Source organism: Patiria miniata, unplaced genomic scaffold (assembly GCF_015706575.1).
Source record: "Patiria miniata isolate m_02_andy unplaced genomic scaffold, ASM1570657v1 HiC_scaffold_20, whole genome shotgun sequence".
Classification (NCBI taxonomy): Eukaryota; Metazoa; Echinodermata; class Asteroidea; order Valvatida; family Asterinidae; genus Patiria; species Patiria miniata.
The window spans coordinates 2,446,727-2,472,379 of NW_024037059.1; the positions used below are offsets into that span (position 1 = coordinate 2,446,727).

Below are 25,653 nucleotides of genomic sequence, written 5' to 3' on the forward strand. Positions count from 1 at the left end.
TTTGTTGTTTCTGCTGTCTGAATATACTGTTTATGTCGTCATCGGCACCACGAGCTAAAACTCAGTTGCACGTGAGTGCGCTGCACGAGCACGTATTTTACAGAATCGGGATATTTTGGGTTTCACGAACTGACATCCTCCACAGTGCAGCACTTTTAGAGCACACCCCCTACATTTTTGGTTTCACAAACTGACATGGACACTTAATTTCACCAATTAAAACGTTTTTTAGTGACATATGGATGGATTATTTCTTCGTTCTGTATTGCCGCATCATGCTTGGGTGTCAGTTCGTGACAACAGAAATCTTCCTATTTTGCCTCAGTGTCTGATGTGCGCACACTTCTGGGTGTCAGTTCATGAAACTGATCGTATGGTTATGTGCTTAGTCTATAGGCGAGTGTTATATTACAGGGACAAGGGGAAACACAAAGCATTGTCCTCGGGCATATAGAAATTCACGACTATGTTTCCGTAGATGCATTGTGTCAAAGGGAACAGTCTTTCCTAAAACAGCAACAATTTGTATAAAAAAAATCTTCACTCATAGATGTCTTCTGCAACAATTTATTTGCAAGCCGTACTGATATTATCTCTGAAAGGAAGGGTTTGAACTACATGTACTTCACATTATTTACGGACTTGACACTGTGCTTGTACGCATGTTCCTCCTTTATATGTGATTAAGTTGCCTCAAAGAATGCATGTGAAAACCATATTATTTGCCATTTGTTATGCCTTTACATCTTTAGGTCACAAACAAATTGTTCTGCTTCCAAATACATGGCATTTGAAAATAGGTAGGTAGGTAGGTAATGTTTTTTTGTTTGTAAGTTTTTTGTGTACGATCATATGGTGGTGTCTGCGTGTAGTCGAGGGTAAAAGGTAGAAATTGATGATTTTCAGGTTTTTTTCCTCATTTTCCCAAAAATAAAATTAGGGTAGGGGCTGTCAAAATAGGGTAGGTAGGTTAATCGGAAGCAGAACTATTATTTTTTTTGGCCTTAGCAGCAGACATTTGTAGGATATGATACAACATGAATACATACATACATGTACATTTTGCACATGAGAAGTGTCGAAAAAAAATTTATGAATTGAAAAATTTTGATTTCTCTAATTTGCTTAATTAATCGTCTTTGCCAATAAAACAAACTCCCAACATTTGAGTACATTTGTAAAAATATGTTGAAGATTACATTTAAAATGTGTTACATTGTACATCCAAATCAGGCAGAACAATAATGTCAAAAAGTGATGGATGTTGTCGTTTAACACTGCAAAAATGAAACTTAAATTTATCTAGATGTGCCTGATTTGGACATACCATGTCACATTTTACTCTTGCCAGGAGTAAGAAGCTCATATTGCCCACAGGTTCCCCCACTTTCAGCTATTTCCTGCACCAGCTCGTTCAATTTCCTTTTCTGATTGACAACCAAGTAGCGCTTTTTCCCTGAGCCGTGTGACTTGCTCTTCAGGTTGAAGCGGTTGCAGATCTGATGGATGGCCTTCCGCTCCTCGGAGGACAGTTCCGAAGTGAAGATGAGGTCGTCCCGTCTTCCCGAATGCACATAGTCTTCCAGGATCCTGCGGACTGCCTTCATGTCGATCTCGTTGGTGCTGTTCTTGGGGACTGCCACGGTGTAACCCAGGCCCTCCCGGGTGAACTTCTCGCTGGCTTGGATGGGCTCCACGATACCATCCTTGCCCAGGGCTCCTCCGCTCCAGCCCATCATCTTCAGCATCTTGTGACCCAGGTTGGTGTCTTCGATGGCACTGGCTTTCTTGGGGGGCAGGGACACCTGACCTTTAGCAAGCTCATTCCGTTTGATGGCACTGCCTTGGGCCATGTGGAGGTTCTTCCTGAGGACAGGGCAGGTCTTGCGTAGCAACGTCAGAGCATTCTCGGCCGACACATTTCTTGCCTCACGCTTGTTCATGTGCAGACCACCACAGACCGTCACGCCATTAATGATGGTTGTACACTCGAATCCAGATTTGCCGCCAACAGTCCGGATATCTTCAGATGTTTCAAACAGGATCGGGACATGGTTACTCTGCGCAGAGTTGATCAGGATGCTCGTGGCAGGCACCGCTTTAGAAGGCTCCATCAAGACAAAGTTTTCCAATGTCCACGTCGGCGGTGGTGCGCCGCACTTATTCTGCTTGTTCACCGGAAAGGTCTGGGAGTTGAGTTGCCGATCATGCGGGACGACCTCTTTATAGTAGCTCCTGCCATGTTTGCTCTGCTTGTTGACGTTCTGGACGGCGAACCCTGAACCCTCCAAGAGGAGCACGGCTTTCTCTGCAGCAGCTGTTTTGGAATCGGGCTTGTTCTTGGCCTCAACACTGGCCAGGAGTGTGTCTCCCATGTACAGGTTGCACAGCCACGTCGGGTTGTCCAGGGGACTCTTTCCCCGTCCCCTTCTGGCATGAGGCAGGTGAGGGGGTGGGATTTCAATGTACTCCACCTCCGGTCTCAGAGACAGCCGCAGGCCGGCGTTGTGAAGCTTGTTTAGTGCTGACCCACCACGGTTGCTGGTGCTGGTTTGTTTCTTCAGGTTGTATGCCAAGTCGGCTATGACCTTATCGTACCCGGCAGGCCCCGCCCCCCGTTGGGAAGGCTGGCTCCATGCTGCTGATTGGCTAGCGCCACCTCTCTGTCCAAGCCGGGCATCATATCCAGAGATTGCTCGCTCCTTTGCACTCTGTCCACTCTGTGTCTTCTGAGCCTTGTTATTCAGAGCACTATCCTCTTCGTAGCTTCTCTTGGTTAGTGGATTCAACTGGAGCAGGGATTCGGGTTTGCTCTGGGGTTCATCTTTGGGTTTGCTCACAGTGACTTTGGGCGGTTCACGTACAACTGGGGCTGCTGGCTCATCTAACGTTATCCCTTGGCCCATTTCCTGCACTCTGGCCATCAATTCGGGTGGATATCTTCAACAAAAAGAACACCAGACAAAGAGTTTTAATGGCATTGACTGTTCTATCGTTTTTTCATCTTTGTGAAGGGGTGACAGCTAAAAAGGGACTGCTTTTCCGAGTGTAACTTTGCCATTTTCAAAACAGGGAAATATGAGGTCATGTCGTACGACGTCTTGCTGATGTCACTTTAAGTCACTATCATGTTTCGCAATTTAATATGCTGTCATGGCTATTCATCCACTGTGATTCCTTCAGCCATCATCTTGACTCTGATCATCAACTCTGAGGGATACCTGCAAGTCAAATTATTTAAATTCATGAGTGATAGGTTTTGACGAAAAAGTTTTGAAGAGACTTTAAATACCCAGGGAGTCAGGTTGGAGTAGCGGTACTTTCCTCGCCTTCCACCTCTGTGACCTGGGTTCGATTCCCACCTGGGCCAACATGTGGGTTGGGTTTTCAGTCCCTACCTGATTCCGTGGGTTTTTCCCAGAATATTCTTCTGGGCTTTTCCTCCCACCTCTAAAACTGTAATTTCTTCTCATTGTTTTTTCTCTAAGTTGGTGTGATGTTTCCCCCGGGATGCTTTGCTGACTATAGTATATGATACAGATACAGAAATAACCAATTTCATCTCTTTTTTACTTTATGCTACCGTATATATCAGAAAATATTCTTCCAAGAAATTTAGTTGGTTAGTAGGCCTACTGTTATTTTAAGAAAAATGATATTGAAAAAAACAATTTTCACTGATTTTAATGTTATTTATTGAAATTACATATTGATCCATCGGGGTTTTTGCACAAATACAAATAATGTTATCATATTTTATTCATAATATTTTAAATAATAAGCCACTGATTTTAAAGTGGTACTCTGGTGTAGCCTAAGTGCTTTGTTTGTAGGCGCAAGCGCATTCACCAGACATGCCAGATGATGAACGCCATTCAAATTGCATGGGCAATGATGTAAATTAATTGGACTTACGTTGCTCCATCAAACTCCACATTTGACCACACCATGGACAAGGAAACCAACTGGTTTCCAGAGTAGCGCTCCCAGTTGTTGATCATGAACTGTTTTCGTGCCCGCCAATGCTGCGAGGGCTCATATTTGTGACGATGTTCCTCCAGAAATTCTTCCATCTCTCTCGTGGTCGCCATTTTGCAATTCCGAGTAGAAAATTGAATCCTAGACGTCCAATGTGTATTGCGAACGTTCTTCTAATACAGATGATAAGTTACCTGTCTATTTTCTTGGCGACTTCTTGACCACTTGGTGGCGCGCTTCAGGAATAACAAGAGAACGGCAGAAGTCATCTACAGTACATGTATCTGGTTCGACAGTTTCAAGAAAACAATCTGAAATATCCTTTGTTTTACATATTGACAGATATCTTTCCTACCTTTGGTTAGTTCAGGGTTGGAATATGTCATAATTAATCGACCATGAACGTAGGCAAAGCATGACAGAAGTAAAACTGATTTTCATTTTCTCGTCTTGACGGTCCAAAAACTTCAAGTGCAAAGTTTGGTCTTGCAAGAATTTTAGAAAGATTCTTGTGTGAAATTGAAATGGCAACGTCTTCCAACAAGCGTGTGTGTCTTGCAAGCAGGCCAGGTAATTGAGTACAGACCTACCTCGTAATTAAGAACAGTTACTATAAGTGACCTGTTTTCATATTTACCTACATGTATTTCGAAGTTTGTTGTATTTATTTAATTTACCCCACTCTCAACTCGGAAAACCCAGCACTCATGACATGGGAAATTCACCATGGCTGATTTCTCATGTTACAGTCATGAGCCTCAATTTTGCTTGGTTTTCCAAGCTAAAGCCCTACTCTAGGAACAATTCGTGAAAGTGTAATCGGTTGTCATCTTGCATTTTTTTTTATTGGAAGATTATGCCTTAAGTTTGGGTCTGCCAAGGGGGGTCATGTCATGAACTTTTCAGATATTTTTGTCCATTTCTTTAACACTCATTCCAACTTTCACCCCAGCTTTTTCAAATTTACTTATTTATTGTTTTTATTCCAGGTGCCAATGGGATACCTTCTGTCGAGAACTTCCGTATGGAGGACTGCCCTATGCCGGAGCTTGAGGACGGTCAGATTCTCGTCAAACTCCTGTGCCTGTCTGTCGATCCGTACATGGTAAATTGAGTGCCAATGAAATACTTGAACGCTACTTTCTAATCTATAGACAAACCGGCGGCAGTCATTTTCTGTGGTGGCACCAGGCTCGTGCGAGTCGCGCTCAGGTAGTACATACGCAGTCCGGGCTCCTTCGACCAACAGGAATACAAAAATGAGCGTGCGACTCGTCTATAAGAACGCGTGCAGCATGCGGGTGAGCGTGACACCACTGCAGAAAATGCTTCTTGATCTGGTCGCCGGGTTCAACTATAGCAATTGCCCCAACTACAGTTGAGATGGTCCCAACCGTTGGGATGATGTCATATTTTGGGCGTAACAGTTTTAGGCATAAGCATGACTGCCAAGCCTGACTGCGAGTTCAATCACTTTTGGATTATACAAATGTTCTTGTGTTACCATACTAATGAGGTGGTAAAATTTTGTTTCTACCCTCCAGAGATGTAGGATGAACATGGACACTGGCACGGACTACATGTCACCATGGAAACTAGACACCACCATTGATGGGGGAGGGGTGGGCGTGGTCGTCAAGAGTCGGAGCATGGGCCACTCCAAGGGTGACGTCATTGAGGGCTTCCATCTACCGTGGCAACTCTATGTAGCGCTGGATGTGCAGGGATTCAACTGTCTCATTGTCAACAAGGTCAGGGCCGGAATTTTTATCTGTTATTGCTTGTGATTGCTAGTGATTACTTATGATTCCTTGTGATTCTTTTGTGGTTCGTTGCGATTCCTTGTGATTGCTTGTGATTACTTGTGATTACTTGTGATTCCGTGTGGTTCGTTGTGATTCTTTATGGTTCGTTGTGATTCTTTGTGGTTCGTTGTGATTCTGTGTTTAATTGTGATTGCTTGTGATTCCTTGTGATTGCTTGGAAAACAGAATCATAATGATTTCGCCAGAAGTCGTAACAAGTCGATCAAAGTTATCCAGTCTCAATTCAAGTAACAGTGTATGTAAGTAAACTGTGACGAGTTCTTTGCAAAAGAGATGAATTGAAAGTAACATATGTTTGAATGTAAACAGCTGAATTCACATCTTGAAGAAGCTTATTTTCTGGTGGGACTTCTTTAATTGTTAACCTTTCCAAAACAACAGGTCGACGTGGCTTTGGTGAAAAAGCACTGGTCCCTCATGCTCGGCCTGTACGGCGTTTCTGGCATCAGCGCTTACCTGGGCATCAAAGAGAAGGGACATGTGGTGCCAGACGGCGACCAGACGTTTGTCGCGAGTGCGGCAGCAGGGTCATGCGGATCATTAGCAGGACAGGTCGGCTTAAAATCTTTCTTAATTGATTGATTAACACCTGTTACTAGTTAGAAATCCCTATTATTTAGGGATAGGGCTAGGGTCATTATTTCTTACTTGGCGGCGATCAGTGCCTAGTTGCAGCAGTGCACTAGCCTATAATTGACTTTTTTTAAGAGAGTGTGATTTTTGGCAAGTTACGGTTACATTAGATGCACATGTGATATTCCTTTGAAGCTTGAAGTACAAAGAATCTGTTGTAGCATTCCTGCAAAATGATTTTGCTGGTTTCCGGAAGTTTTTCAGCAACAGTATTGTAAGGTATGATTAATCTGCATTTGAGTTCACCATTAGGTTAAAGGCATGATCCACCTCTTTGTCTGCACTCATAGATAGCCAGGTTAGAGGGCTGCACCAACGTAGTCGGCATCTGTGGCAGTGAGGAGAAATGCCGCTATCTCACAGAGGAGCTGGGCTTTAACCACGCCATCAACTACAAGACGGAAGACGTCGGGGAGCGACTACGAGAATGCTGCCCCAAAGGAGTGCAGGTGTACTTTGACAATGTCGGAGGCTCCGTCAGTGATGCAGTCATTCAGCAGGTGAGGCGAAGTTGATGAAAAAAAGAATTCTTTTCAATTCCACTTCTGAAAAACACATCATCATCCCCCTGGCATTCAAGCCAGACAGGGTGATATATTGCGATCGCGTATTCCTTCTGTGTGTCCGTGTGTGTGTGTTTCAGTTCACTGTAAGTTCAGTCATCAACCTCAACCAAACTTGAAAGGTGGTCTGTGGAGAGAAGGCCAAAGTCAAAAAAATCTTTTCCAATATGGATATTTACGAGGTCTCTAGAGAGATACTAATGACTTTAGCATATGTAAGTCCAGTGTCTCATCGAAACTCTCCATTCAACCCAAACTCCCCATTCAACTGAGAACTGGTACCTGTTGGGTGGACAATCAAGGCCGTCACTGAAAATTGTCCTTACTAACTGCCTGTACATGTACATGTATACAAACTGGCAGGATGCCAGGGTGTTCGTGCAAGTTCTACGTGCAGTATTTTTGACAATTTATTCAATGCTTAAACAGATGACCCCCGACTCACATGTTATCCTGTGCGGCCAGATCTCAGTCTACAACACCGACCTGCCCTACCCACCGCCCATACCCGAGGAGACACAGCAAGCCCTGACGGAGCACAATATCACCCGAGAGCGATTCCTGGTCCTCAACTACATTGACCAATTCCCTGATGCTATAGAACAACTCTGCGTCTGGTACAACAAAGGAGAAATCAAGGTATAAGCCTTCATGCTTTCAGTAGCTTATAACTGTGGACTTTCATTCGTGAACAGCAGATGACGATTCCATCTTACGCAGGAGCGTCATGTGTGGTACACATTGATTGCAGGCGCCAGTTCGTACACGCATTTGAACCCATAAATTTCAAATTTCAAAGACCACAAATTCAATGCTCCAGACCACGAGGCCACAGCACACCGACTTGGCTCATTTCGTCAGTTAATTCTCCAATTCTCTTTGCTATCTAAGTTCTAACCCTGAATAAAATATCAACCACTTTAACTACCGGTACTCAGTTCAGCTGTGGTTATCCACATTTATTCTGTTAAATTTATCTGTTGATTTTTTATTTGCAGTACAAGGAGACTGTGGCCGAAGGACTAGAGAACGCCCCTTTTGCATTTGTGTCCATGATGACTGGAGGAAACATTGGCAAACAAATAGTTCATGTGGCTGACCTATGACCCCAACCCCAGCACATACCCAAGTAACGATGTTCCTAAGTGAAAAGTTCAATTATCAAAACTCAAGCTGCCTTTTTTGCCAAAAGAAAGTATAGTAGGGTCTTTGAAAACTGGCAGAAGTTGAGGACAAGAAACTGCCGGGTTTTGACCCGGTTGCCTTTTGCTGTGGCCTGCAGTCATTGGTAGAAGCAAAACCTTGTATCTGACATTAAAAAAGGTACTCCTTGTGCAGTGGTCACATGACGCTTACGTTCACACTCTAATTTTGAATTCTTCCTAGGGAAAGAATGTTGCAACCTGACTCCACTTTTTTGTTCATATATCATCTCAATGAAGGTCAGTCATTGCAAAAATGATGATAAGACATGAATTTGGGACTGAGAAACATTTCCAATTTTGTTAGGAAATACTTAACAAATTTTCTTGACTCTCCATAGACTTTGTACACAACTGCTGAAGTGGTGTCAGGATGCAACATTCTTTCCCTTCGTAGTATTAATTGGCGAATCCCCATGTCGTGTCAAGCACTTAAACAATGAAATGTATTGCTACAAATTGTATTGAGGCTGTAAGCACAGTGACTTGGAAGTGAAGACTTTATTTTCAAAACATGACATATCCATTTGAAAAAAGTATTTAACAGCCGTAAAAGTTGCGTTTTGGGCAGCCAGGAGAAAGCAGGATTCTAATAGGGAACAAAACAGCGTATGTTGCGTTTTGGAAATTAACTCCTCAACTTGTTATAAATGAAAATGGTTTCAAAAAGAATTTTATCAGCAGGAACTTTTTTACAATATTTTGGCTGATACTTTCTTTTTAGTTTTGTATAAATATTATTAATACATAATTGTTCTCTAAAGAGTTTTTTTTTTCATTTGGCTTAATGTTCAGGGTACTTCAAGTGGAATTGAAGTGTATAAAGATTAGTAGTTTTGCAAAAGGCTTCACTGTCGGTTTCGTGACAGAAAGAAGATACATATTTTTAAGTTCCTATATGCTATGCAGTGCCTTTTCAGCAACTTTTTTTGTGAAAAAAAAAAAATCTAATACATTTTCAGAGAAATGGCTGTAATTTACATGCTGCACATGACGTAGGACAAAAAGGCAAGGCAAATTTAGACCTTTTTTAAGTACAACTAATTGACAATGTCAATTATCTGATATATTACTCAATGGGTATTCACAGTGTTCAAGTTATTGTGAAAAGTGAAATAAGACACAAAATATTGCACCTTTGTTTTGGGGGGTTTCGTTTTACATCCTTTGTTTTATATTGTACATTTTATGATTATGTATATCATAATTGGTTGGTAATCATGGTATACATGATGTATTGTTATTTTTGCTGCGTGCTAATACGTGCAAAGTGTCTGAGGTGTGCAATGTTGCATGGAATGTTTCTAATGAGAATAAAGTATGCGCACAAGCCAAGTGTATATTTGTGGTTTGCTGTTACTGAGTATGTTTAGTGTCGTTAAACAATTTCAAAAGAAAGCTTTTTGATTACAAAGCCATTGTAAATTCCAAACTTTGAAGGGACTTCAATCATCTTGCCCCGAATTTGTCTATTTCAAAATTTTCATACCAATGTATTGGAGCCTCCTGCCTATTTCACCTTCTTTACTCTCTGAATACTCAAATACCTTAATCTGTTAATTTGTCCGCTATAAAAGTACCATTAACACCCCCCCCCCCAGCCCCACCCACGGTGATTAAAAAAAAGAAGCCCACATTTTTGATAGCCCGCCCTCTGTTGACAAGGTAAACGTTTTGGTTATCAATAATTTTGTCTTTTATTGATCACCGCAGTTTTTGTCGCCGCAAATTTAAGCTGGTTACCTATTGCGCCGTTGTCTTTACAAAGAGAAAGAATGGCACCAGCGAAACTTATTGCCTTCGGAAAATTAGTCAGGTTCCCTGTGCAGTATGGGTACCAGACCCATTATGAGGCAAATTAATGCCTGCGGAATATGCACACACAGTTATCGGATAGCCACCGAGATTTAGTCCTTTTTCTACCATTTCCAGACGTTTGTTTATTTGTGCAGCGCCGTACCGGCATATGGCTTTAGACATCATCTGAACGAAGCGAAATCTGAAGTTTTTTTGGAATGGAGGAATGCGAAAATGACCCGAGAACTCGGACGTTGGACGTGACACTGCAGGGCGGCGCGCCCTGGGGCTTTTCCGTGAAAGGCGGGTCGGAGCACCGGTGTCCGCTCACCATCGCCCGGGTAAGTACACCGTCGGTGCATTGGTTCCCACGTACGTTATGCATGGCTGTGCAATTCGGGGAAGAGGGTGGAAGTTGAACTTGCAATTAAAACGGAAAGAATATAGTATCCTGAAGCCACTTCTTCAGCGGTTGTGTACAAATTCTATGGAGAGTCAAGAAAATTTCCAAGTATTTACTAACAAAATGATAAGAAATGTTTCTCAGTCCCAGATTCATGTCTTATCATTTTTTGACCTTCATTGAAATGATATACACTGTCAGTGACTGTATGAAAAAAAAAGCAGGGTCAGGTTGCAACATTCTTTCCATTTTTGTGGTTATAATTACTGGTAAGGTCCTGTTTTGTTTTTGTTTCTGTTTTGTTCTGTTTTTGTTTTGTATTTTTTTTGCTGTCCTTGTTCGACAATGCCTGTCACAGTATGTCAGAACCTAGCCTGCTCAGGTGTTTTTTTTTATACTTAACTAAAGTTAGGTCTATAAATTTGTATCATTGACATACAGCTCCATGGTATAATTAACTTGTTTTTTACTCATAAATGTGTGTTGTTGTAAGATGTTGATGATGGTCAAACATTTTAATTAAAACCAAACAAACAAGCAAACAATTGAACAAAAGATGTAAACATGGCATTATCACATATGCATGCATTTGAAATGTGTATTTTGTTTTTGCTTTTTTAGTCTTCACCCCACCCCCTTGCAATTAAGGACTATTTCAGATTCTCATATTCTACTCGGAAAATGAAATAATTTTAGTTAAAGCAACTGATGTGATGGCAGCATGTTCAATGTCATGAATGTTGCATTTTTATTTAGGGAGACAGGCTTTTGTTTGGCTTTTTGAATTTAAAACAAAGTTCAAGTTACTCTTGTTTTGTAACAAAAGTTATTTGTATAAGTGCCCTTGGCCACGTAGGCTCGTCACATCAACATTTACCAAAGGGATCAGAATCCATTCTGAAAATGTCAGTAGTTCAAAGCTTAACCTATAGATGATTGTCAGCACAGCATTTCATTAGTCAACAATCCTTTACATCCTGTATTGGCCGTTTCCTTCTCAAAGACATTTCCTGAATGACTTCTCTGATATCATGAATGAGACTGTCTGAATGCCTCAGGCTTAAACACACAAGTCAGTTCATCTGGCACCCTTGTGTTAAGCTGAATCATCCTTCACGTAAAAAAAAAACCAAAAAAATTTAAACACAATTAATGCTGAACGTCTGAAGGTGTTAGATGATATCGATCCTCTTTTAGTGTAATATGACAGTAAAATTTGTAATTTGAAAAATATGTCATGTTTTCAATCTTCAGATTTGGCAATAACTTACCGCCTTTTTCTTTGAATCTTTATTCAAACACATGGTGTCTTTTAGAGTTTGTTTACAATGTACTTCAAAATAAGTGAATTATTTCTCGGTTGGATTTTTGCTTTCTTCAGTGTTTTAAGTCTTTCTTTATTGGGTTCTTTAATTTTTTTTGCAACAATGGTAATTTCAGCCCATGTTCTTATTGTAGCAGTCAAAATATTAGTCGTGGTGGACAAAATGAAAAAACGGTACTTGTTTTCAATTAAAGCCATATCTTCAATAAATATTTAACTGATCAGAAAACAAATTTTGGTGTTGAAAAGCTAATGAAATACACTCTCTAAATATGTAATGATATTTGCGATGTATTTCTTTTAAAAGCTGTGAAAAAGAGGGGGCTTTGAGGGTTTTTTTTTGGGGGGGGGACCACCCTGTATTTGGGTCATTCCATGTCAGACCAACGCACTTTTTTACCTCATGTCTTCTGATTTTGATAAAAATTGCTGTGCTTGTAGGTCCTAATGAGCAATGAATACACACCAATTTTTAGCCCGATCCGACCTACCATGTGGTCAGGGCAGAAGCCACAAAAAAATGGCATTTTTAGAGTAAAATACCACCCTTTTGGTATAAATATGTCAAAACTATGGCAATTTTCATCGAATATATGTGAATTTGGTATTAAAATAATGAGGATTGCATGCTCAAATCACTTCTTTTGTCAAAATTAAATTTTGTGACAAGTAGGTCACGTGACCTTTAATATGCTATCGTGACCTTTGACCCAATTTTTGTAATAATGTATCATTCCGAAAATCAACGAAATGAAAATAACTTGCTAGAGCATGTCTTCCTCTATCAGAATCTACTAAAAATCAGTTGGGGTCTTCAAAATTTACAACTTTATGACTATTTTTGTACAGTTGGTAGGTTACAAATGAGTCAATTTATAGACTTTACATAAGAAATATACCAACACGACTTACTATTCTGTTTCTAAAGTTACTAAAATATATCTTGGTTTGTGAATTTCTCATTCTGAGGGCTGATGAGGTCTAACCAGACTCATAGTGTAAATTATCAGCAGTGGCGCACCCAGGATTTGGCTTTTGGTGGGGGGGGGGGGGAGGGGGGCGGGGCGGGGGGGGGTCATAAATCGTTTTTGTTCAAATTTCTGTAGAAGATTGGACCAACAAAAACTAGCCTAAAATCAAACAAACAAATTGACAATGTTGGGGGTGGGTTCAAGCCCCCCCCCCCCCCCTCCTGGGTGCCACTGATAATTAGTTATCCCACGAGCGTGCTTGGAATATGAAATAATGCAATGCTGCCATGACCCATATGCCACTCGATGCACTACATAATTCCGTGTTCCAACCAGCGCAAGTGGGATTTATAACCAATTTATCTTCAAGCAAACTTGATATCAAATGCGTACATGCGGTGAAGATGTACGTGCATACGGTACATGTAGTGTATTGGTCCGTCCAGGAGGAAATAACACAACATATGTACACGTACATTTTTAATATCTGGGGTGCAATATAGCTGTGCAATATTATATAAAATCACACAGTTGTTGCTAGAGATGGACTAATCAGGGTCTAGGATTCAAGTTTGCTTGAAGATAATACTTAATATTACAATCAAAGTTACCTTTACTCATTCATTACTGTGCTTCTTGAACTTTAATGACTCTCACAGACTTGGCATTTTGTTCCTTTGAGATGAATTTCACCTGGACGTGAGTCCGCTGTACTGGGTGTGGGTAGAAAGCATGGAGCTGTTGTGTGCCCTGAACAGTCACTGTTGATGAGAATCGACTCTCAAGGAATTCCCCGCACTGTTGCACTTCACTCTTGTCCACAAAATCAAACTGTATTCCTGGAATATTCACCTTGGCCCACGAATACAGCTGCTGAGCATTCAAGATTTGGTCTTCATACGGTCTCTGAAGACTGGCTTTTGCGGCCAAACGCTTTACAGTTCCACCCAATCCATCACACGGTCCTTTCCCATGTGATGTGGCAAAGAAATGCCACTCAGCATCAGATGAAAAGTCATCCTTGTGACAGGTCAAGTTTGCAAAGTTCTTTCTGTTCTTATATTGTGCAGAAGATCCATCTGTGAAGTAGAATACTTTGCGCACCTGCATTGTCTGCGCAAGGTATTTGTGTAGCCTTCGTTGGAAACAGTAAACTGCGATGGTGTCATGGGTGAGGCTGTTAGAGATAACAACAAAGTTGAGATGGAGAAGCTGGTTGTCTTTTTTGAAGTAGATCACAAACGGATGCAGTGTTGCTTGGTCATTTGTCCAGTGAAATCCCTGAGATGAATCTTGAACAACAAATGCATAATTTTCTGAGAAATCCCCAAGAACAATTATTTCACCATGCTGCAACTCTGACTTCAGGTGATTCAGATACTTTGCTTGCTGATCAGCAATGAATTCATGCCGTTTCAGCTGAAGAAGCTTCTCCGAAAACCGATCGCAGAATGAATCAACCTCTGCTGTCATGGTTTCTAATGTTGATCTGTCTGTTGTTACCCACTGCTTGTAACATATTTCATCGATAGCCTCATCTTCTATCTCCTCCATGATATGCTGCTTCAGGTCAGCAACCTTGGGACACATAGAACAATTTCCCAGGAAACAGTCCGTTGTGCCAGGATTACAGGTGATTTCAGCAAGCAGGTTTTTGTAGGATCCACGAAAACGAGGAATGTCAACGGCATGGATCATCAGCTTTACATTTTGATGATGGGTACAGACACACACGGAATGTGTACCAGTACTTCCAGCTACAACGCAATACTTGGGCCTTAATTCGGCAAATTTCGAAAAACCCACCTTCAGTTCTGGATACTTGTCCTTGAATGCCCTGTATGCTTCATCTAAGTTGCACAAAAGCAGACGCTTCTGGCAGATAATCCGTTGGTTACCTTCTCGGATGGACACACAGTCCTTCTTCCCCGGCATCAGTCTACTGATATCATCACTGTCATAAAAACTTTTCACGTGGTTGACGACATCTTCGCTGAGAGTTTTCCCAGAGCGAGGATTGGGTGAGGACAAAATTCCTTTTTCAGCAACCTGAAGGAGACATGATTGAACAAAAAATGATAGAAGTCTAACTATCCGACTATTGGGGGAGCATTTTTTGTGTGATGAGGGCTTTTTGTAACATGGTTCCGTATAAAAAAAAAAAATCATGACTATGCATGCATTATTGTCAATTAACTATTGTTATGAAGTGATTGTTTGGCCAAAACCGCCATGGAGATTAAATTAAAAATAAACTGATACAATGTTGCTTACAACAAAATTATCAGCAAAATACATTACAAATGTAAACGCAGTACTGTTACTTTATGCCAAAAAAAATTTTTGTTTCCGATTACATGGCTTTCGAAAATAGGGTAGGGAGGGAAATTTTTTATTTTGCCAATTTCTTTTGTGTACCATCATATAGAGGCGTCTGCATGTAGTCAACGGTAAAAGGTAGAAATTGATGATTTTTGGTGTTTTTTCCTCATTTTTCCCATAAAAAAAATAGGGTAGGGGCTGCCATAATAGGGTAGGCAGGGAAACCAGAAGCAGAACTATTTTTTTGCTTTATCTGGATAAAGAAAGGCAAAAACAAAGAGAAAAAGAAAATCAATCTCACCAGTCGTTTTGCCTTCCTGGCCATCCAGTCACTGGTTTGGAATTCCTGCATAATTTTGCGAATACTCCAACTCTTCGGTACAATTGTGAGAATCTGAAGCTTCTCGCTGTTTGTAGCAGTGACAAATTTTTCTTTCAATTGTTCCAAAATTTCCTCAGAAGTTGAAGGTTGGGGAACTTGTTGAATTCCAAGCTGTGATGTCAATCTGGTTTCAATTGCCTTGAATTTCTTTTGTTGGTACTTTTTATGACCAAGTTTTCTACGCATAATTGGAGTAACCCCAATTGTATGAAGAGCCTGATTTACCGATGAGAGTGATGCAGTGGCAGCCACTTCCTGAATGGGGGTCTGAGATGGGTAAGCTTGACTTGTTGATGGTTCATCAGATGATTCAGTACTTGAAGATAGTACAGGTTCAGTACTTGATCTTATCGAAGACAGTTCAGGTTGTGGTGGTACAGACACCTTGAAAATTGATGAACGACAGCTGCGGCAGAGTTTCTTTCCAGGTATGAGACCATAGTGATGTTTTTGCGATTGTTCCAATGTAATTTCTCGCAGCCCTTGGGCATGCACCTTACCAGTATGAAGGTTGAGAGGATCACAGCAACTCCGCTGATTACTGCAATACAGCCTTCCAAATCGCATGGAGTGTAACTTGCACACTGTGCTTACTGTTTCACAACCTGATCTGAGACGCAGACACTGTAATTCCTCATCTTTCGGTTGTAAATGTTCAGCGTCATCACAACATTCTTCTTTTAGGCACAGTCCTACTGAACACTGAGCATGCTGAGATTGAGACATTGTTTTCACACTGTCCAAAGACAAGACTGCCAATCAATGAGCAAAAAATCCCCAACTGTTGTGCACGATGCTAAATTGCATACACTGACCCATGCCATGTGTCATGTGTGTTGACTGATGCAAGAATTCTAGCGCCCTCAAGTGTCATGTTTTGTCCAGTAAATAACAAAGATCAGTGCTGGCCTGGTTACTGTTAGTGGTTAGCACACTTCCGAGTCCAGATATTCTGATTAGACAGTTTCTTTGGAATCAGAAGGTAGAATTTTCTTTTTCCTGACTTTGTACTTTATACATACAAATCTAGATTAATTTTAGTAACTTAAGAAACAGAATAGTAAGTCGTGTTGGTGTATTTCTTATGTAAAGTCTATAAATTGACTCATTTGTAACCTACCAACTGTACAAAAATAGTCATAAAGTTGTAAATTTTGAAGACCCCAACTGATTTTTAGTAGATTCTAATAGAGGAAGACATGCTCTAGCAAGTTATTTTTATTTCGTTGATTTTCGGAATGATACATTATTACAAAAATTGGGTCAAAGGTCACGATGGCATATTAAAGGTCACGTGACCTACTTTTCACAAAATTTAATTTTGACAAAAGAAGTGATTTGAGCATGCAATCCTCATTATTTTAATACCAAATTCACATATATTCGATGAAAATTACCATAGTTTTGACATATTTATACCAAAAAGGTGGTATTTTACTCTAAAAATGCCATTTTTTTGTGGCTTCTGCCCTGACCACATGGTAGGTCGGATCGGGCTAAAAATTGGTGTGTATTCATTGCTCATTAGGACCTACAAGCACAGCAATTTTTATCAAAATCGGAAGACATGAGGTAAAAAAGTGCGTTGGTCTGACATGGAATGACCCATTTACATCAGTTCCTATGTTTTCAATCCTCATTCATGCGCATGTATCACTGTCCACATTGAGATTTTGCAAAGTTTAATCAGTGTCCTGAGCATTAAAATAGGGGTAATCATTATTGAGATAGGCCACCTAATGTAATGATCACAGAATAATGTGATAATGATTGATTTTGCACGCAGTGCACCCCTTGCCAATTTTTTCATCTGACCCTTGGAATGAACAAGGCCGTCCATGCTACAAATTTATAATCACCAAGTCGAGTGTTTGAATTCCTTCTGTCCAAGTTTGGGATGGGCCCGAATACCCGCATCGCTAAATTCCATTTTCAAATAAACGTCCCGGCATTTCACTGCCGTTTTCTCACTCACAAAAGAACAGTTTAGCCGCAGCAACAACCTTGAGTACTCCCTGTGCTGAACAAAAGCAAGGTTTTTCCCTTTTGAAAGTGAGCTCGTGCATGTAAACATGTCTTTTTTTTAATGCCAATTCATCACATAAACCGCTAGTTTCTGCCTCAGTGCGCAGCAGGCCTTGAAGATGAAGACAAACAAGCCAAGTTGGAGCCAGTGGCATCCAAATTATAAACTTCGTCTGCACGAAGTCTGCTGTATATCACAAAAGGTTTTTATTGTGCCTTTTTTTGTATACAACTTCCTGTGTAATGAACTTGGGGCTAGTTGATACACCCTGTGATTTTTCCATTTCAAAAATGTCTATTTTTCCATTCTAAATTATCCTTTTTCCCATTTAGCTATTAACTGGAACCAAACACCCCAGGCTTTTTGGTTCTTTTTTAGTAAACTGCTCACAGACTGGATTGACCTGAAATTTACAAACGGTTCAATCCTACAAGATTCTGCTAGGATCAAAACAGCAGGTTCCCAAATTTACATATGATTCTGTAGAGAATTTGTTTGAACTTTCTGTTCATGAATCTTTGTATGATTATTTAGGGTTTGAAATTGAGATTTTTTTTCAATTTCACTGTGTACAACTGGGTACAATTTTTAAAAAACTTTAAACCACCCTGAATCCATCAAAATCCATACCCCTGTTTTGGAGTATTTCGGCGGATTCAGGATACCTCCATATTGAAAACGGGGATTTTGATGGAATCAGGATTGTAAGCCTAGCGGTACTGCAGGATTTTGATGGATTCAGGATACCTCCATACTGAGCAGTCACCAACACCAACATTTTTGTGCATGACACAATAGGTGGATTTCAGCAGATTCAGGATACTTTCTAGTAAAAGTGCTCAAGGGATTAGGGTTAAGGTTGGTTTTGAATATCCATTTTTCAACATCGAAACCGAATAGTGTAATTCAAACCAAATTTTAAAAAAATCCGGATTTAGATCCAACCACTTGTATTTTCCCAATTTATCTCCGTTCTCAACCCGCAACCAACTGTTCACCAGCTGTCATCATGTTATCCATGTCGCAGAAATTCCCCGACTTTGCCCTTTGCGCATTTGACATACCAACATTTCATGATGTGTTTTACACCATTTGCTGTATACATTGGTATACGGTTACAGGTTTTTCCTTTTCTTCGCCACCCCTCATTACCAACAATCGCCCACCTGCACACGCTCGAAGAAAGACAGATTTACGGGCCCGAGCTAAATCCCAGAAATTCAAACAGCCTTAAAGTAGAACAAGGCCTCCCGCGGGCCTCCCGTTCAGAAACCTAGTGACGGGAATATCGCCCGAGCATTATCATCACATGCAGCATGCAGTTGGCATTTTATTAACATGATCCGATGTGGACATTTGTTCGGCAAGGGTCGTAGGTCGCGGCAATGTTGAACCCCGGGCATTGTGAGACTGGGAATTGTGCGACAGTGACAGAAAATGAGATGTTGAAAAGAATGCGTGTGTGGCCTTTATTTTTCTTTTCCTGAGGGATCTTTTCAGCTCCTGGTTGACAGGACAGACATTTATGTCGGTCTGAATGGAAATGTTTGCTTTTGTTACTGATGGGATCGTTGCAATCAAATATGTATTTTGTGCACATTTTCTTTTACATGTTATATAGGCCTATTTCATAATGGATGTATGATGATGTACCGGTATCTCAAACATGCTGTTAGACCAAGTACAAAAATAAACCAGTTTCTCCCAAGATCCTAATACAAAGTATCGTTATCCTTTACATCCCATGTATTTCTTCACGATGAAACTCAAGCTGAAACTTGTAAGTGACCCTGTCACCTTTGCAGTATGTGGTCCAATTTGGGCAAGTCTCAACATGTCTTGCACCCCTGGTTACAACTCCCAGCACACCCATTGTATTTTTGTTCATCAGTAAAAGGGATTCTCAAGGTTTAGTTACGAATGCTGTGAAGCCACCCCAATATTTTGTTTTCTCATCATCATGTAAGCTTGGGGAAAAAATGGAACAGTTAAAGGGGTATTACGGCCTAAAATCCTCAAAAAAAAATTGTTTTGGATTGTTTACTTATCCCATTTCAAAGGTCTGGTTGAATTTGAAAGGAAACTTACCTAATGTCTCACTATTCCCAAGAAAAGACGAAAAATCGGCTGTTTGCATCGGACGCGGCGGACAGAATGCGATGCTCAACAGCTCAATTTTTGAAAGTCAAAATATTGACCCCCAAAATTCATTCTTGCATGGTTCTCGCAAGAGTAACACCAAAAAACACCCAATTTTTAAAGGATGGTTGTGTGGACGTTTATATCCTACTTTAAATGCTCTTTTCAATTGACATAATTTCTTTTAAAATGCGTTTTGTTGCCCAGTTAGGCGCATTCCAGGATGTAACGCCCCTTTAGAGTAAATAATGAATTTCTAAAAACAATTTTTTGAGTATCCTCCTTTCAAAGTCCACGATCCGGATCCATGGAGTCAATGTAAACATGTACAGAAACTCTCTTAAATCGTTAAACAATTTATGGAATTTAGAAACTTTCTGCTCAATTCAATCATCGATACTTAAAACAGAGCAAATGTCCTAGTTTCGGTACATGATGGAATGCGATCGTTTATTGTGAATGTTATATTCAGCGTCTGCTCAGTCCCTCGATAATTGCTAATTCAAGTTTTAGTTTCAGAATCTTTTCAGCTGCTGCAGTATGTCAAGTGTCCATAGTCAAAACCAAATTGCAACAAAACAAACTCGACGTTGTCAATTGCCTGCTAAATAGGAAGTCTATGAACTAATTTGGTGGCCATATTGAAAAGAGAAACTTATGTGAATTTACTTGCATGCCTTCTTAAATTTGAGGTGAACGTACATTTCGCAAAGAAATTATTGATTGACGAAGCGTGGAAATCATGCAATAAAAAGCAACACCCGACACTCAAAATGTCAAGGTACATCTCGGTAATGGCGGCATTTAGTGTTGAACGGTTATAGTTTGAAGTATGATAACATTCATCCGGTGTGTTTACTTTGTACACATAACCTTTTGTGTCCGGATCAAAGGAAAACTGCCTGTATTCAAGATTCTGAACATCAGTACATGTACCTGTAATTCGAAGTGAGCGCTGTTATGAAATTAGAGGTCCATAAAGAAAATGATTGAACGTACAATTGAACTTGTATGTCTAGATCAATCCAATTTGCCTACTTTTTGTGGTTACTGGGCTAGTCCAAAAGTACCGGGACGCTCCAAAGCTCGGTTAGGTACCGGTACTTCACACAATGCACTCCCCTTTAGTGAGGTGTGATGAGCATTCAGGCATTGAATCGTCCCAGTAGGCCTAATGGCTAACAGAACCGACACTGTAATTTCAAAATCGGATACGTACATACCAGTATATATAAATCTGAATATCTTTTGCGTCGTTCACAATTTCTATTGTTATGCCAATTCCATTCAAATTTACATGAATTCAAGTCTCGGTGTTTTATCTTGCACTACTGAGAAAATCTGCCCCGGGCTCATCACACAGTCAATGAAGATGGTAGTAACTGTGTCTTTATTTTTATTTTTTAAAGTAGAACAAAGAAATTGGCTGTAGCGGGGTTTGAACCTGTGACCAACGGATTGCAGCTAGTCAGTTTCCCGTTGTGGTGTATTTGAAAATATTTATTTTACTGGGTTGCCAGTGAAGGGGGAGTGTGTGGCCTAGTGGTTAGGGTTCGTGACTCATGATCAGAGGGTCCGGGGTTCGAATCCAGCCGCTGGTCATATATTGTGTCCTTGGGCAAGGCACTTCACCCCCACTTGCCCCTCTCCACCCAGGAGTATAAATGGGTACTGGCATTAGCTGGGGAGTAACCTGCGATGGACTGGCATCCCATCCAGGGGGAGTAGAAATATTCTCAGCCGTTTCATGCTACTGAAACCGGAGATAAACGCCGGCCTGATGAGCCACATTGGCTTGGGACAGACTTTACTTACTCCTAAAAATGTCAATTTTATAAAGTTACAATTTTGGGGTGTCATAAGCAAATGGAATTTCAAAGAATAAGGAAAACCACTCAGAAGATGAACAAACATTCAAATTCAAATTCTACAACTTTCCCAGCATACAGCAGCTGTCTGTTTCATGAAAACCAAAATTCACGAATAGCGCCCTCTGTTGAAATATTTCTTCCAAACAACTTGCTTCATGTATCCACAGTGAATTGAACTCTGTGTGTTATTTTCCCTGTGATTCAATACAGAACTGTATGATGTTCAATTTTTATTGATGATTATCATGTGATCATATTACTCATTGTTACAATCTTTATTACAAGGACATCTGGGGAGCAAGAATATTCAGGCTCTGTACCACAGTTAAATACAATATAATTTATTACAGAACACAATACTCAACAGGCAAACGTGAATGAGGCTCTCTGAAATATGTGTTTCGGTACGAGCACGAGGTTACGACAATAGCCTGTTTTTATTATTACAGATGGAATACAAACAAGGGGAGTTGTTTTCTGTTGTGAAAACAACCGTGAATAGTTGTCTTGTTGTCTCAGGGGCACAGTAGGAACAAAAGATTTGACATTCCTGAGGACAATAGGCAACAAATGATGGACGCAGATATGGTGCAACAACCAGCGTCAAATGCACGCATGCCCAATTAACCAAATCAAGGTCTTTCTTTTTGAATACAACAAGGATGTTTTCATTTCTAAAATTGGGTTGCCAAACAGTGCTAGATTTTGGGTAAATGATGAAATAAAAGCTCAGGTTGAGTTAGTGTACGTACTAATTTTTGGAATCCACTACGGCTCCAGCTGTTCAATATTGAAAAAGTAAACAGTTAAGTGGGAGACTTTTGAGACGTTGGTGGCAGCAAACACACCGGTCCTTTTTCCTTTGTTAGCTTGGGCTTAAACATGACGTAAACAACTGAAAAGTGTTCATACATTTAAGAGGAGTAGAAAGTTGCACAAAATGTGTTCCTCAGAAAAACATTCATTTCATTGCCCTTTAATGGTCATGAAGTTGTATTTTAAGTAAGATTTGAGGCTTTGCATGGTGGAGATACTAATGAATGAAAACTTTGTGGAATCACCATTTGAAAATAATTTCTCAAACTAAGAGAATGGTTCTGAAAAGAACCAGAGGTTTAAACTCGACATTCCGGTCAGTATGCTCTGACCGTCTTCAGGAGAGTGCCTTAACTTCAGGAGAGTGCCTAAACTCTAGTGCCTAAATTTGTGTTTTGAAATAAGAAGGAAATATGTATAACCAACATGATCTCATGTTGGTTTCCTTTGGCTAAGTGTATTACTTATTTTATTTGGGAACCAGGAACATTCACTGGGTACAGTCTTATTACCGAACATGTCGGTTGCAATGGGTGGTTCTCCAATTGGCTCCCACAGGGCGAAACCATGCAACCACAGGGAAGAAAAGGAAACAAGGCGGGCCCAAGGGATTAAGTTCTTAATAGCGAGATGACTTCATTACTGTATCAATATGTGCCTGTCCCCCTTTGTAGTAATCCGTGTAAAGTGGTCCCGATGACATCGCACAACTATTGTGTCCCTCTATGCTATAGACCATCTATAGCCTCAGGCGTACAGTATTGCGACACCAATTTGGGACAGTACTTCCGTAATAATGTCTGTGTCAACAAGTTTACCATAATAGCCAGCACACCAGGTGTGAAGAAGAGGGTGAATATTAGGGAGTCTGGACAAATAACAACTAAGCCCAAACACCCACAAAACCCACTCAGCGACTGATACTGATAGTTCAGGAACATTGATACTCCATGCATTCATTGGTACTGTTTGATCTTCCTTAGATACCAAATATGTATCCCAGCTCCTATCTTGACCTGTTGCAGAAAACAAATTTCCAACTGTAGTTTGTTTCAAGTGACTTTTTTCCCCTTGCAAATGTATATTTTGGAGATTGATTAATTTGCCCCTGCTGTATTTCGAAAGAATTGCAATAATTGGTTGATTCCTGTAATGATGTACACACTGCATGTTTAATTAAGACAGCTATATTAGGGATACTGGACACATGTAGTGTTTGCTCATCTGTATTCATCATGTCACTTGTTGCTCACTCTTAGCAACTCTTACTTTGGGGTCGTGAGACAGTAACCATGGCCAAGGGAGTAAATTTGCTGAGTCATAACTGGGTTTTCTTTGCACTGTTTTAACTTACGGAATTTGCCAAAACCCAAGACTTTGCAGTCAGCCACTCGCACAATATTTGCAATTCAGTGGCACCAGGGCTCCGTGTATTATGTGTAAAGTATCTGAGCCCTGCATTGCTGCTTCCTTCAAAATCAATGAGGCACATCTGTTGGATTTTAAAGGATTAAGACGGTTTTAGTTTGGTACCAAGAGAGAAACCAAGCCACACCACAAGTTGCAATCTTTAGAACTTCACAAACTTCCAAAAGGCTTGAAGTTTTTAAATCTACATCTCTTTTCTATCAGTCAACAACACGTAAAATGGTTTGTGATTCTTTCCTTCCTGATTAACAAATCATGAATACTTAAAGTCACTGTTTTAGTTTAGTTTTGAATTCAAGATGAATGCAAATGTTCCTGTCAAAAGTTCCACTATGGAGAAAATTCATTTCTTCGGCTATTGCATTTCAGACATTCATTGTTTTGTCATTTCGTCTCTTGTTTTCAGATTGAGCCCGGAGGTAAGGCCAGCCAATCAGGAGCCTTGCAGGTTGATGACATCATCCTGAGCATCAACAGCGTGGAGTGTGAGGCCCACACCGAGGCAATCCAATTGGTCAAGGGCTCCCCGGACACACTGCAGCTCATCATCCAAAGGTTTGTCGGACCGTCGGTCCATTTGTCTGGTTGTTAGTTTGTCCTGAGTATCTTGAAGAAGCAGACAGTACTATTATAAGATGGAATTTTTTTGCGCCGGGGTGATATAAATCAAATTAGGTTTTGCCCTTCACCGACAGACAGTACTACTTATTATGCTGAATGTATGCCTTCATCCTCAGGTTTGGAAGTCACAGATGGACTTCTGCATCAGTGTTAGCATCTCATCTTACTGACCTCCAGTTTGGGGTCAAGTTAACCTAAAGGGCCCAAGCATTGAATTGTTTTTAGGAACATATTCTGTGCATCATTCTCCTCCTCTTAAATGTATGAAAACTACTTGACATCCCTTTTTGGTTATTTTTTTATTGAAAAGTGCACTTGTTTAATCATTCAAATTTTTCCATGCTTTTTCCGGACAACGGAGGGTGCTGTTGCTGCGATGTCATTTCAGGAAGACACTGTTCAGTTTAGGGGTTTTGTGCTCAAATTGTGAACCCAAAAGTTTGCTCATTGAACAAAATTTGTGAGAAAAGTTTGCTCATTGAACAAAATTTGTGAGAAAAGTTTGCTCCTTGGATCACTGGCAGGTACCGACACAACAACGAATCACCAAAGAAAAGAAACTTACGTAAAAATATCTACAATGCTGGAATATTTTGGTGCTGAAATAGCTGTAACATTGAGGTTTCTGCCTGAAATGACATCACACGTTTACTCATGAAATATGGAAATTCGCATCAGCAAAAAGAACAAAAAGGCACCAAAATACCCTTGAAAATGGCAAAACAAAAATTGAAAATAACGTTAAATGGGACACAAAGGTGTTTTTTTCAAGGATTACATTTAAAAAAATTACATTGCATGGGTCCTTTAAATGTATTTAACCTCTGAGATCAGCATAAACACTAGAGGGTGCCTTTGTGTCCACTCTTGAGAGCTCCATGTGAGGAGACCCACTGCGTACGTGTACAGGTGCGCACATGCGTCATGGCACGAAGAAAGCAGATTATAGTTTTCATCTGGAGATGCACAAAGCGGTAGTGTCTATGTTTGAGGGTTTTGCGAGTCCATCAAGAAGATGGAAATAATCTCAACGGTTAGCAACCAGTCAAACGGCTGAAGTTGAGAGGCCATTTATTGAGGTTAATTTGATCAGATGCTAGCACAGTTTGGCTTTTGCCGATAGACATTTATGTCGTCCCTTTCCAGAAGACTATAGTGAATTATTAACTTCAACAGTTAAATAGCGCCCTCTGTAGGCATTCCCAAAGATGATAGAAATACATGTATTTTTCCAGACAATTTCTCAAAACTTGTACACAGGTGATCCGTGCAATGTACACGTTCGTGCTACAAGTACCAGCACCACACGTTTTCAGTTTATCCATATGCACGTGTACATGTATTTCCATTT

The 25,653-nt window shown here is 40.5% G+C and overlaps 3 protein-coding genes across 4 annotated transcripts; 2 read left to right on the forward strand and 1 right to left on the reverse strand.

The window, feature by feature from the left end:
- Nucleotides 1–1,168: 1,168 nt before the first annotated feature.
- On the reverse strand, nt 1,169–4,142 carry LOC119727775 (NF-kappa-B-repressing factor-like). Of its 2 annotated transcripts, none has more exons than XM_038199833.1 (2): nt 3,916–4,142; nt 1,169–2,940 (listed from the first exon to the last, which is right to left on the reverse strand). In XM_038199833.1, the coding sequence occupies exons 1-2, from the start codon at nt 4,089–4,091 to the stop codon at nt 1,332–1,334; spliced, it is 1,785 nt and encodes a 594-aa protein (XP_038055761.1). In that variant the 5' UTR covers nt 4,092–4,142; the 3' UTR covers nt 1,169–1,331. The 2 variants fall into 2 exon arrangements, with proteins under 2 accessions (XP_038055761.1, XP_038055762.1); XM_038199834.1 differs by having other exon boundaries at nt 1,169–3,221; nt 3,916–4,089.
- A 62-nt stretch (nt 4,143–4,204) lies between these two features.
- LOC119727776 (prostaglandin reductase 2-like) lies at nt 4,205–8,185 on the forward strand. Its single transcript, XM_038199835.1, has 7 exons — nt 4,205–4,548; nt 4,968–5,083; nt 5,523–5,729; nt 6,186–6,356; nt 6,728–6,937; nt 7,430–7,639; nt 7,999–8,185. Exons 1-7 carry the CDS (start codon nt 4,503–4,505, stop codon nt 8,104–8,106), a joined length of 1,068 nt encoding a protein of 355 aa, XP_038055763.1. The 5' UTR covers nt 4,205–4,502; the 3' UTR covers nt 8,107–8,185.
- A 1,866-nt stretch (nt 8,186–10,051) lies between these two features.
- On the forward strand, nt 10,052–24,278 carry LOC119729277 (protein Shroom2-like). The gene is made up of 2 exons (XM_038201882.1): nt 10,052–10,340; nt 24,088–24,278. The coding sequence occupies exons 1-2, from the start codon at nt 10,218–10,220 to the stop codon at nt 24,271–24,273; spliced, it is 309 nt and encodes a 102-aa protein (XP_038057810.1). The 5' UTR covers nt 10,052–10,217; the 3' UTR covers nt 24,274–24,278.
- The last annotated feature ends 1,375 nt before the right edge of the window (nt 24,279–25,653 follow it).